Here is a 14,043-nt window from a genome sequence, read left to right as displayed (position 1 = left end):
TGCTGGAAATCATTAAATATAATTGAAATCTGATGAAATTGTAAATTCGCAGTTAGTTACTTGGTTGGTAGAATTTCTGTTTTCTTTTAATAAGTAATGTATAGTTCTTTGCGTAACGTTCAGTATTTATACTTGTGTTCAATTATTTGCATTGAAATGGGGCTTCGTGTCATTGCCCTGTACATTATTTGAGTCTGTTGGATCACTATGAAATACAAACAGCACAGCTGTATTCTTTCCTAATAAACTAACAAAAATTAAATACTGCAACTGGAAGTGCCCAAGACTTCAAAGTGTGTTATGAAATCTATGGAGATTAGTTAAATTCAGACTAATGTTTAAAAACAGCTCAACAGTTATTAGTACCTCATATACACATTTAAATTTAAGCTCTTGCATATTTTGTGGTAAATGACACCAACTCACTGATAAATATAAGAAAACATACTTAAAAACTGGTGGACAAATAGGAAAAATGTTTATTGTTTTGTTAAGATTACATATAAATGAGTATCTTCTATTTCGTTTGCACTTCATTTAAATACAGCAGTCATATCATCCAATACAATTCCCAGTTCATTTTGTTGTGCTTTTTAACTCAGATTAAGATGTAGTAGCGTAATGGTTAACTTTATTTCACATTATGTTGTTAGTAATCAGAGCTCTAATGATCTGAAGATATGTTTAAAACATGACATGTCAACTGAAGTATTTAGATTCAGTTAATTTAATCAAAAAGCTGTGACATTAACTATTGGATATTTTTAAAATATTCATCTGATTCATTAATCTCACTCAGGGAAGGAATTCTGCCATCATCACTTAGACTGATGACTCTGAAATAGTTTAGTGAGCGGGGATTTAAGGGTGAAGCAAAAAATTCTAGCCTTCCCAGTTGTAACCACAAACAGTACCAAAAGAAAGACTGGCTAAATATAAAAAGCATAATTTTAGCAGATTTACCTACTTTACACATCATTTAACATCTTCATTAATGCTTTTACTTCAAGGCTTTGCTTCTTAAAAAGCACAAAATAGGATCTATGTGGTTTCGGGCCTTTGCTATTATTAACTGAAGACTTATTTTTCTGCCTGAGTACCTACTATGTGTCTTAATTTTCTAGGCAGCATCAGTTGTATATAGACATTCCAAACATTTAGTAATTTTAAAGATGCACAATTCAAAACTTAATTTTGCACTGTTGATCAAACTGTTTATTCCCCCAAAATTACAGATATAAATTTGTCAGAAACTGGAGACTTTTAGGTTAGAAAGCCTTCTATGGTCCTCACAGATGGCAGATCAGAAGCTGGGTCCTGAGTCTTCTTGATTGTATCTTTTGCATGTGTTTCTGACGGTACGTAACAAGGACTAAGTTCTAACAGAGTTTTTGTGTCTGTTCTTTCTATTTCTATTTATTTGCCCAGTTTCTTTTCGATTATTTAGATTTGCAGGAGGATTTTCTGAGTTGGCATGTCAGAAGAAGCAAATGGCCTTCTACATTAAAAGGCAATATCTAACTTTAAAGCTGCCTTTAAATGGAAGTATCCGCTGATGATATTAGCCATAAATGTTGCTACCCAAACTGCATTATGATCCCATGCCCAGTTTTTGTGAGCTATCAAATATGAACCCTTTCCTCATCTTTACTGGTATTCCGACTTACTTCTTGGAGTTTCCAGATTCACATCTTGAAAATCTATTCAAATACTACAATGCACCAGTGAAAGAAGTATAATGATAGCAGATATGCTGTATATGCAAACAATGCAAAAAGTAGTTTCCAGCTATAAGAGCTGTTCCATTGAAAACAATTGCAAAAGTTTCTTCCTGATAATGGTAGCTGCTTCCTACAGGGGCAACGATCTTTCTTAGTTGTAATTTTTCATGGAACTTTGATTCTGGCTATTATTCTTTCCAATCATCATATAGAGCTCATTTGGATATTTTAATCTGGATATTATATACTCTGTCCACTTTATTAGGTATTTCCTGTACCTAATGAAGTGGTCACTGAATGTATGTTTGTTGTCTTCTGCTGCTGTAGCCCATCCACTTCAAGGCTCAATGTGTTGTGCATTCAGAGATGTTCTTCCGCACTCCATGGATGTAACACGTGGTTATTTGAGTTACTGTCGCCTTCCCATCAGCTTGAACAAGTCTGTCCATTCTGCTCTGATCTCTCTCATTAACAATTTCATGCCCAGAACTACCACATACTGGATGTTTTCTTGCTTTTCACACCATTATCTGTAATCGTTAGAGACTGCTATGCATGAAAATATCAGGAGATATGCAGCTTCTGAGATACTCAAACCATCCCATCTGGCACCAACAATTATTCCACTGTCAAAGTCAGGTTAGATATAATTCCTTCCCCATTCCAATGTTTGGTCTGAACATCAACTGAATCTCTTGACCATGTCTGCATGCTTTTATGCATTGAGTTGCTGTCATAACTGCTGTTTGGATAATTGTCTTGTTGAGCAGGTGTACAGGTGCACCTAATAAAGTAGTCACTGAATGTATTTTGAAAAGTTGCACATAGAAATATATTCTATATATGGCATTGTGTTAACTAAAGCAGAAGGATATCTTGAGTAGGGTATCTTAAATGTATTATTCACTTAAAACAAGCAATTTCTGACAAATGTAAAACAAAATCAAGAAATCTAACGGCATTTTCAATTAGAAATCCATAAAAGTGATAATCAAATAGCATTGTCAATATTAGAATTCACTTTGATGCTAGTTCTGATCATTAAAAAAGAGGCATTCAAATCATAGAGTCAATGTAATGAGGCCAAGTCAAGAGAACTGAGCAGAAAGCTTATTGATTTTTTTTTCAGCTGGGTGGAGGGCTGGTGGGGCATCTAAAAGGAAAACTATTTCTATAGTTTCATTTCAAACAAGATCTTATGTTTCTTTTAAGAACAAGCTCACCTTTCAGAATTTGCTATGTGAATGCAGGCTTTTTCCACTGAGGCTAGGTCATGAATTCTTGGAGAAGTGCAAACAAATAATTTCCTTGAGGAAAACCGATGAGAGTCACTCTGAATTTATGGATGAGGATTTTTGAATACCCTACTGATCCCATTGACCTGTGAGTGAGTAGACAAAACTATTAGGAACAACTCAGAAGAACTGACTGACTGGTAAACATTTTCTCAATATTCTTCTGGGTGTTATGCGCTAGCTAGCTCTGTTATAGGGGTCAAATGGAACATACTGGAGTCTGTAGTAGAACAAAGGATCCTCTGAAAAATCCTGTGGCAATTCTGGACAATATTTTTCATGCTCTGCATGCCACCTTGGCTGAACAGAGGAGCATGTTCAATATTAGACTAAGACAAATGCACTGCTCCAAAGCACACTCTGTGAGATCATTCTTACCCTCGGTCATTAGGGTCTATAACGACCACTTCCTGTTAGATTGTTATTAACCTCTGTTTACCAGAGCACTGTTTAAGCTCTGTTTAGTTCTGTTTGCCACACCTTGCTATCACAGACACCCCATGTATTACTGCGCAATACTACCATCACTTCTTATCTGGATGGCGTGAATGTGCACCATTACTGTATAATATTACGCACTAATATTCTTGCACTACCATCTTATCACTGTGAACTTGGACATCTTGCAACTCTTGTAATCTTTGACTTGCAAATCTTGTACATCTTTTTAAGGTAACTTTTTTTATTCTTTCTTACTTCTCTTCTAATACTTGTATATCTGTGCACTTGTATTGCTACTGTGACTGTAATTTCCTTCGGGATCAATAAAGTTTCTGTCTATCAATCTATCTGAAAAGCAATGCCGATTCCATTTTCTCCAATCCAGCCCAGATTAATAGGATAATGAAATTCTCCTCTGCTATTTCTGAGAATTCTATGTAAAACTAATCTAATAAGTTCCTAGTTCTAAAGCACCACTAAAAATTTCTCCTTCCAAACCAGCATTTTCAATTAGAATCCTTGGTTTCCTATCTCCATTGAACCTAACTACAGTACTTTAATGTTCTTCTAGTCAGCTTCCTACTATTCTACGACTATAAAGCTTAATATTAATTATGCTGCCCCATATCCTATCTATCACACACTAATTTTCTTTTGTGTACCTCTTATCTGTGCTGACATACTGAACGTTCACTCGGTGTTCCAATGCCTCCATTGGAAAATTTCATATTTAAATCCTTTCATGGTTTTGATCCATTTTATTTTGTTCATCTCCTCTCCCTTACAAGTGATCCCCTCAGAAGTCTGTATTTCTCTGATGCTGCTCTTTTGTATATTTCTCCGACTCTTCCTTCTTTTCCTTAAAATTGATATAATCCTTGGAGATGCTTCCTCTGCACTCTCTCAGGATCAAGAATGCCATTAGTTCCACTCTGGTTTTGTGGAATCCGAGGTGTGATCAATGAGGTCAACGTGAAACTGCAGTCTTGTCCGCAGATGGGGCAGGTGGGAACTGATAATGAAGGCAGGCAGGCGTTCATGAAGTAGTGTGAGTATTCTGCCAATGTTCCTAATGCATGGTTTCTGGTTCTGAACACCACATCAATGCTCCTTCTCTAGTTGAGTGAGTGTTTGCCAGAGGTTTCCACATTGGAATCCATTCCTTCAAGCCCTTTGCTTCGAAATTCCTTTCCTTCTTCCTGTCTTAAGATCAGCCATAATCTCACTGAAATATACAAGGAGCCATATGACCCTGTCCTGTCTCTATTTCTTATATTAATATGGTTCCTTCTTTGCTAAATCAAGCTTTAGAGGTTACCCAGTCAAATCACGCAATCATAGAAGAGCATGGTACAGAAATCTGCTATGTCTATCTTTTAAGTCCAAGCAGCATTAAATTTTATTTTTTATTCCTCTTTTCTTTGCTCCTTACATATTCTATCATAAGCCTACATCATTTTCAGCATCTCTGTTATATCTCCCCATATCAGCCACAACTGTATTCAAAGAGCTCCTGTCTTTGACTTGGAAAGTGTGAGGTCATGTCCTGAAACTTGAGCTCCCAGAGGTTAAAGCAAGTGCCCCTCTGTTCTCTAAAAATATATAAGATCCCATTATGGTAGATATTAATCTCTCAATAATCATAATAAAAACAAATTATTTGGTCATTAGTATATTCCTGTTTGCTGTGTGAAAACTGGCTTCTGTGCTACCCATTTTTCCATTTATTAGTGTCAACCTCTCTTGAATAAATACAAAATTAGCTGTAAGCCACTTTGAAATGTTTCGAGGCTGTGAAATGTATCTGGCAAAAGCATGTCATTTTTCTATTTTTGTCCCTCCCTAGTCTATATTGAACAACTCATGGATTTTGTTTGTCTCTTCATGTCGCACAGCCTATCCAACCCCAGAGCTATGCTAACAATTCTTCCCCATGCAAATGTCTTATACGCATACAGCAAGATTTTGCTTTTGTAGAGTCTGCCATTGGCTATGAAGTCAAAGTTCCAAATACTTTTTAATAACCTTTACAGCTTGTCTTGCAAGATTGAAGGTTTGCATATGAACATCTCCAGATCAGTTTCATCCTACTTCCTTCTTAGAAAATGAATTGCATAATTTATGTTGCCCTCCTCAGTCTTCCAATCAAATTGTAGTAAAATGCTAATTTTCAATTGGTGAATGTCCTCCCATTTCACCAGTCTGGCCTCCTGGTCTGTAACCATTTCCTCACTGTTTACTGTACTATTGAATCTTCATCGGAAAATTTGAAATTATATCCAGAGTACTTAAATGCAGGTCATTCTAACCACAGTTTTAACATCAACCCTGAATGTACCACAAAACTGTACACTTCTCTTCAGTTGCAAAAGGAACCTTTAAGCTTCTTTCACATTCTCTAAGCTTTTGCCCAGTCAATTTAGTATCCAAGTTACCATTGCACCTTTAATCCTACAGACTACAGTTGCATTAAAGTATCTATCACATGATACCACATCAAATGTTTCTCTTAGCATCTAAATGCTCAACATTAACCATGCTTCCTTAATCAAACCTCCATTCAATTCAAATCAGGTTAATCAAGCTTGATGTGATTTCAACAAATCTATACTACTGAATATGTTCATATACCAATCTGTTTAATCTGTATAAATCAATGAGAATCTTATGATAGGTGCTGTATTTACACTACCTGGGCTAACTATAGGGAATGAGTGAGGAACTTGAATACTGAGCATCTTTTTATGGGTTATAAATGCTTTTTTAACTTGTGGCTCAGAAGAAAGTTTCTAATGTCTTCTTGAAAGAGTACAGCGGCTTTGAGTTCAGTCCCCTTCTGTGGAGGCTCAACATTTTAATTAATCAGTTTTAGGGAAGATGGCTCAAATTTTGAAGTAAAATGCTGCAGGCTCTACATGTCTAAAGGGCAATGAAGTGCTGTAATACCCTGCAAAACATCTTGCCTTCTGTCATCCACAATCAATCTTGGCGGCAAAGTCTGCTTTCAGGACAGGAAGCTGGCTTGTCTGAATCTCTACAGCAAACCTGAGTTTCCACCTGTTGGATGGCTATTGCTTAGGGTACAAGGGAATCTGAAACAATTATCAATGATCACTACATCATGTTACTGGAGTTTAGAACCAACCCATCTTTGAAGGATGGGCTACAAGTTCTGTCTAAGCTCCTTTGCCCCATTGTTGATGGAACTGTCCATACTCTTACAGTGAATTTGGGATTTCTGATAAATTTGAATTGTACCAAGCTTGACAGTTTGTATACCCATTAGTTTCTTTGGCTAAAATTCTCATCTGCCACAGCAGCAGAAGGTATATATGATGTGTAGTTGATTGGTATCTTGGCTGTCATTCTCCCTGATGTAGTTGCAAGGTATTCATGTCTACTACCTCACCACATTGAGAATATCATCTTTAAGTTATCTCTTAATTTACCACATTGTACTGATGGTATGAGTATCAAACCATGTCTATAAGAGAAAATACAGGGAGAGCATATCTTCAAGAAGCTCTCTGCCTTCTTGCTATCCTTCCATTGCCAATCCTTGACACTCAGTATAGAAGATACTGCCATCTCTAGTTTAATTCCATCCTACCCCTAGCCAGATGCACAGTAATAGTTGATCCAGTGAAGGCCATCGCTGGGTCCTCTATTAGGTGAGAATTTACTAGTGCATGTATCTCACAGATAGTTCATGCTGCATCTGTTTAGCATCACTCTCTCCTGCATGTCACTGATCATGGCATTGACCCTCAAAGCCGTCTGCTCCCAACAATTAAACAATGCTGTGCAATTACTCACAATATTGTATGGAACTTTGCTGAATGAATAGAGAAGTCAATGAAGTGAGCTGGCAGCACAAATGTCATATATAGCCTGAACTGTAATCAACTGAACCAGTGTGATAACACATGGCGGTTTCTATGACCATCTTCAGATGTTATTCACTAAACCATTCTTCCTTTCTTTCTCTTGTTTTTTTCCAGTTAGTTTTTTTTTTCGTTTATATGGTTATTTTAGTTTCATTATTTTTCAAAATGCCAAGTATCTTTCATAACTAATAAGTGTTACTTACCTGTAGAGGATTGAACAGGAAGTAACTTTACTATAATCTTTAAGTATCTATATTCTATTTATGTTTAACAATGATCCCTTCAGACTGATTGTGCCTTAGATATCTCACAATGTGCATATCTGTGTTAAAATGGAGGGGTCTTGTCTGGTCAATACATCATTAATTTAATATTATTGTGGAAGGCAGTATAGAACATATTCTTTCACACATAGAAGTGGTTATGGACCCTGTACTAGTGCATTAGATGCATATAAATCTTTTGCACTTCCATTAGATATCTACTCATGATGCACCATCAATAACTCACGCTGAGACTTAGGAAGTGAGATATCGGCTTTTATTGACTGGAAGAATAAACAGCACTACATCCTGGGGAAAATGAGGGAGAGCAGCAGCCCACAGTCGCCTTTATACAGGGGTCTTTGGGAGGAGCCACAGGAGCAGTCAGCAGGGGTCTGTGGGAGGGGCCACAGGAGCAGTCAGCAGGGGTCTGTGGGAGGAGCCACAGGAGCAGTCAGCAGGGTCTGTGGGAGGAGCCACAGGAGCAGTCAGACAGGTATATCTAGTTCACCACAACTCATAACGTCTTTGTATATAGAATATACAAGGCTCTCCTGTGTTATATTTTGCCAGGCAAGTCTGTCTCCTCGTTCATCTTTCACAATGTAATTTAATGTAATAGTGCAGATTTCCATTTTCCATAACAGTTCTTACATTGTACCTCCATAATACTATCTCTCAGATGTTAGATTTGTAGTGTAAAAAAGCTAAATTTCCCCAGACTTCCCACACTAGATAAGGAACAGTGCTAAGCTCTTCAGCATGTTATTTAAGGCATTTGAATGTCCACCTTGTGGCTTGTCAGTGCAGACTGAACATGATACTCAAATGATGCTTTGACCGGAGCACAGTACTGTACACAATAATCATTACTTTCACTGGCATTTGCACTGTTCACTTACGGTATGTGGCCCGTGTTCATAGATATTCCTTCTATCAGTTTTGCTGATTACCACCTTGGCTTGGTTTGGCATGTCACACTTGGAGTTGACTGAAACTCCCAGATTACATTTTCCATTGGACTTAACAACTTCAGCATCGTCCATTGTGCCCTACAATGATTTGTTATTCTATACAAATTGAGCTAGTCTGCACATTACTGCACTGCATTTTATCTTCACATTGTCTGCTTTCTTCAAATTTATCACCATTGGTTTGTGATTTCAGCAAATTCATTCTGTTTATACTAAGTTTCTAGATTTCAGACATTAGTATACAATAGAAATATGTGTTGGCAGATTCCCTGATGCTTTGCTCAATGCTTCCTTACATTCCAACAGAATTAGTTATTTCTCAGATTTTAGACAGCTTATACCCCTTTTTTTCAGGTTTCAATGGCTCCAAAGAAGGATTTTGTAAAATGGCTAATGGAATCCTTTTTGGGGTTTTCCATGGATGACAATTAATGCCATTAATTCCTTATAGTTGAGATTCTGGTGATTTTTGGATTATTTTCTAGATGATCCTCAAACTTATTCCTAATAACTGATTACATTATTTTACACAGGCTGGAAGCAAAAGGTGTAAAAATGCTACTGTTGATTTTATTTCTCTACATGAACATGAATGCTTAAATTGTCCTTTTGATACACTGATTCCTTCACAAGAGCCATCACCTCCTCAACTTCCTCCCTAGATTCGATCAGCACTGTTCCATCATCTGCCACTAATGGTTTACTTGTTGAATCTGTCCTGGATTTCAGTTCATTTATGTTCAACTTGTTAGCTTTGTTCTAATTAACTCTTTTTGAGAAAAGTATAGTGTCCATTCATAAGTGGCCCGCTCTGGTGAGATATGACCCTACATTTATTGTAGCTTAATCCATTTTTAGAGCAGAAAAATATACTGTACATCTATTTGCAAGTAGCTTTGTGTTTCAAAATTGTTTTATAAAATAAATTGGTCATTACTTTGGAACTCTGGGTTTCACGAAAGGAGGCAGGGATTAAATTTCACATGGCCGAGCTACAAAATTGGTTCAGGCCTGCAAAACCAATGAAATTCATCAATCGTAGGACAGGCATTTGATCTTAGATCACCTGAAAACTGCTGTGTTGCATTTAGTACCCTTAATACGTTTATTGTCATAGAGATGTATAGTATTGCAATAGGCCTTCCAACCCATCATGCCTAAGCTAAGATTTTTGCCCATCTATAATAATCGTATTTGAACACACTGAATCCATTAGCTCTATGCCTGTTTGTGTCTGTTTAACAGTCTCTGAAATGTAATGTCTGTATCTGATTCTACTATGTCCTATGGTTCCAGGTTATAGGTATCAAAAACTTACTGTGTTAACAAAAACTTCCCCTTCAAATCCCTTTTGAAAATCCTCCCTGTCTCTAGAAACATATGCCTTTGTGTTTTTGAAAGACCTGCCATGGGAAAAAAATTCTGACCATATACCCTATCTTTTGAATTTTTACATCCATCCTTCATTTCATCTTTCTGAAGTTTCATTTCAGAGCAACAAGCCCAGCTTATCCAATCTCTCCTCATAACTAAATCCTTCAAAACAAGCAACATTGTGGTGAATTTCCTTTGCACTCTTTCCAGTGCAATCACATTCTCTAATAGTTTTGTGATCATAACTGCAACAATACTCCAAGTTCAATCAAATTTGCAATGTAACGATCCAAATTTTATATTGCATCCCTCGAAATCTGAAGGTAAGCATGCCCATGTCTTCTTCTCCACTCTATCTCATTCTGCTGCTGCCTTCAATGAACTTTAAACATGAACCCCAATATCTCTATATTCATCAGTATTCTTTATCACTCTGCCACTTGCTGGACATGTCTTAACCTTACTTGATTTACACATATTGGCCAGAACATAGTGGCATAGATGATGGCCATCAAAATGCCCAAGTCAAGGTTACCTTCATGTTTCATATTTAAGTACAACCGGACTCACCTTTAACAGCATCTGTTTCTATTGTTCTTAGAGACATCTCCAAGTGAAACCACCAACATGAATGTGTCTAACAGCCTTGGCGTTGGTGCTCTTTGTGCAATCTGTGGTGATCGAGCTACAGGAAAACATTATGGTGCTTCCAGCTGTGATGGCTGCAAGGGGTTCTTCAGACGAAGTGTGCGAAAGAACCACATGTATTCTTGCAGGTAAAGTGTGTCTAACCTGTTCACTAGGTTGCAAAATTCATTCTCCTTAAACTCCACAAAAGCTATGCAACTACATGTGCAGTTAGGCAATTTCCCATTTTGGCTTTACTCCAAGCACATGGCAAAGTTCATTACTGAGCAACAGAAAATACTTCACCATTATGAAAAGGAAGGATTCCTAACTATTGCCAATTACATATTTCCATTCCCTGATGATACTTATGTATCCTGAAGAGCTTTTTTGTGCGTGTGTGTGTGTGTGTGTGTGTGTGTGTGTGTGTGTGTGTGTGTGTGTGTGTGTGTGTGTGTGTGTGTGTGTGTGTGTGTGTGTGTGTGTGTGTGTGTGTGTGTGTGTGCCATACTCTGCCAGAGCCTCGGTGACCACTTTTTTTTTTCAAGTGGTTGTCTTGGAGGAAAGATTCTGTGAGTGGTCCCCCATGTCCTTCTCACAGCGCAGTGTTTTTTTTACGAGGCTGAGTTGCGAGCTCAACACTCCACCTGACATGGATGGAAAGCGTGTCCGGGAGTGGCCCAACTGGATTCAAACTCGGGAACCTTCACTCGGGAGTCTAGCGCTGATGTCACTGCGCCTCCAGCCAGCCCCCTGAAGAGTATACTGCATGTAAATATAATGTGACACCAATTTTGAAGTTAGTATCGAAACATTTGGGCTGTTGCTGTAATGTTTGAAAAAACATACTAGAATTTCTGTATTGTTTTTCCAATCTCAGGTTTTCCAAAGTGATTTACATATATTTTGAAAAGTTGTTACTTTTGAAATGTAGGAAATGTGGCAGCTAATCTGTGCACAACAATCACCAGGAAAACATCATTACCATAATGAGGAACATTATATTAATGAAAGATAAATGATGACGAGGTCATGAGGGAAAACTCTCCTGCTCCATTTTAAAACACTGACATGAAATCTTTCACAAGCATTTGAGAGAATAGGTTGTGGCTTGATTTAATATCTCATCTCAATTTCAGGATTTATAATAGTGTAGTTTTCCTTCAGTCTCATTAAAGTATAATAAGATAATCATGTGCAGTATCATATATAGTTTCTAATCACTGTGTGCGAGAAGGACAAAAATGTAGGTCACTATTTGTGATAGACAGCTTACAGTCAATTTAATCAATTTATAAAGGTTATTACCCTTCAACCATAAAGCCATAAGACATAGGAGCAGTATTAGGCCATTTGGCCAATCCATTCTGCTCTGCCATTCAATCATGGCTGATCCTATTTTCCCTTCCTCCGCCCCACTCCCTGTAACATTTGATGCCGTTTTCAATCAAGAACCTATCAAGCTCTGCCTTAAATAGCTCTCTAATCACCTCCAGTTCATTACATAACTGTCAGGAACGGGGCCGGATGGACCCAAATACAGGACGCAGACACTGAAGTACTAGGGGGAGGACAGGATGGGGATGCCAAGGCATTTAAGGGTAGAACTGAGGTTCAGGTAGATAGAGTGTCAGGCAGGCAGAGTGGAGCGGGCTCCCGGGGTTCAGGCAGGTAGACAGGCTCCCGGGGTTCAGGCAGGCAGACAGGCTCCCGGGGTTCAGGCAGGTAGACAGGCTCCCGGGGTTCAGGCAGGCAGGCAGGCTCCCGGGGTTCAGGCAGGCAGGTACACAGGTCCCCGGGGTTCAGGCAGGTACACAGGTCCCCGGGGTTCAGGCAGGCAGACAGGCTCCCGGAGTTCAGGCAGGCAGGCAGAGAGCCCTCCCTGGGCATATGTCCCGGGTAGGGTCACCTCTCAGGCGGAAACACCGGAGGCCTGGGCATGATGTGGACCCCTAGGCGGGTGTGGAGCACAATCCCAGGGTTTGGGTGCAAGAGAAGGATGGGGCAGAACCACTGCCGGGCAGTGGCAGGTCAGCCGAACCTGTCTGACGGAGGCAAGGGGAAGGAATGGGCATAGGTCCAGGGTGACCAACACAACAGCCATGATAACAGGAAAATCGGGAAAGGCCGACAGACAGCGCGACCGCGCGAACAACACAAACCAGCGGAGAAGCGGGATCAGCGCATGGGAAGAAAGGGTGGGGGAGAGGACCAACCTGGCCGTACTGGTACGGAGCAGAGAAGCATGATGAGGAGTAGATCTGAGCCCGGGCAGGATAACAGAACGCAGAGAAGAGTTCAGAGCCAGCGGAGAACAGGAAACAGAACAAAACGACCACCCCCCTGGTCCCAGTCCCAAGGCCCCTTATAAGCACCTGCAACTCAATGAGTCACAGGTGTGCCTCCTTGAGCCAGGCGGGTCCTAACTAGTTCACGGGTGACGGGAAGGACAACTGCAGGACCCAGAGTCTGGAGGCCTCGGACCGGATCGAGACCCGCAACGTGGATTCCGGACCGGACCGGACCCTGACAATAACACCCAATCCAGTGTAGCTGATCCCCTAGTAGACTCAAAGACAAACTGTTCTAAAAAGCCATCTTGTAGGCGTTCAACAAACTCACTCTCTTGAGATCCATTACCAACCTAATTTTCCCAATCTACCTGCATGTTAAAATATTCGATCACTATCATAACATTGCCCTTTGACACGCCTTTTCTACTTCCCATTATAATTTGTGGTCCACATCCCAGCTACTGTTGGGAGGCCTGTATATAACTGTCATCAGGGTCCCTTTACCTTTGCAGTTTCTTAACTCAACCCACAAGTATTCAACATCTCCCGATCTTATATCACATCTTTCTACTGATTTAATGCCAATTTTTCCCAGCAGAACCACACCAACCCCTCTGCCTACCTTCCTATCCTGTAACTCTAGATATTCAGTTCGCAACTACAACCATCCTTCAGCCTTCCAACTCTAAACCAGTGTGGATAACTTCACTCACCTCAACACCAAACTTATTCCACAAGCTATGGACTTACTTTAAGGACTCTACAACTCATGTACTCAGTATTATTTATTCACCTTTTTTTTTGGATTTGCAGTCTGTCTTCTTTTACAGATTGGTTGTTTGTCAGTCGTTGTCTGTACTTTTTCATTGATTTTATTGTATTTCTTTGTTCTACTGTGAATGCCTGCAAGAAAATGAACTTCAGAGTGACATATACATAGTTTGATAATAAATTTATTTTGAATTTTGAACTTTCTACTGAGAATGATAACTATCTAGCAGAAGTTAGACTGATTTGAAGTGATGGGAATATTTGCCCCACAATTAACGTATGGTACTGGTAGATGGTAAAGTATTATTGTTTTCAGTGTATTGTCCAAAAATCACTTCTTTACCTTCCCTACTCAGACCCCTGAGCACTCATTCTAAATGCAAATAAACTATTGAG

The 14,043-nt window shown here is 39.1% G+C and overlaps 1 protein-coding gene across 9 annotated transcripts in view; it reads left to right on the top strand.

The window, feature by feature from the left end:
- The window catches only part of hnf4a (hepatocyte nuclear factor 4, alpha), a 175,630-nt gene that overhangs the window by 132,826 nt on the left and 28,761 nt on the right, over positions 1-14,043 (top strand). For 8 of the 9 annotated variants that reach the window (XM_073061735.1, XM_073061737.1, XM_073061732.1 and 5 more), the window contains one exon: positions 10,557-10,731. In XM_073061735.1, the coding sequence (XP_072917836.1) occupies positions 10,557-10,731 (175 nt within the window). Of the gene's footprint in view, positions 1-1,235; positions 1,359-10,556; positions 10,732-14,043 lie in introns of all 9 variants that reach the window. The other variant, XM_073061738.1, reaches the window with a different exon arrangement.

This window comes from Hemitrygon akajei, chromosome 11 (genome assembly GCF_048418815.1).
Source record: "Hemitrygon akajei chromosome 11, sHemAka1.3, whole genome shotgun sequence".
In the NCBI taxonomy this organism is placed as follows: Eukaryota; Metazoa; Chordata; class Chondrichthyes; order Myliobatiformes; family Dasyatidae; genus Hemitrygon; species Hemitrygon akajei.
This window is presented reverse-complemented; position numbering and strand designations above follow the sequence as displayed.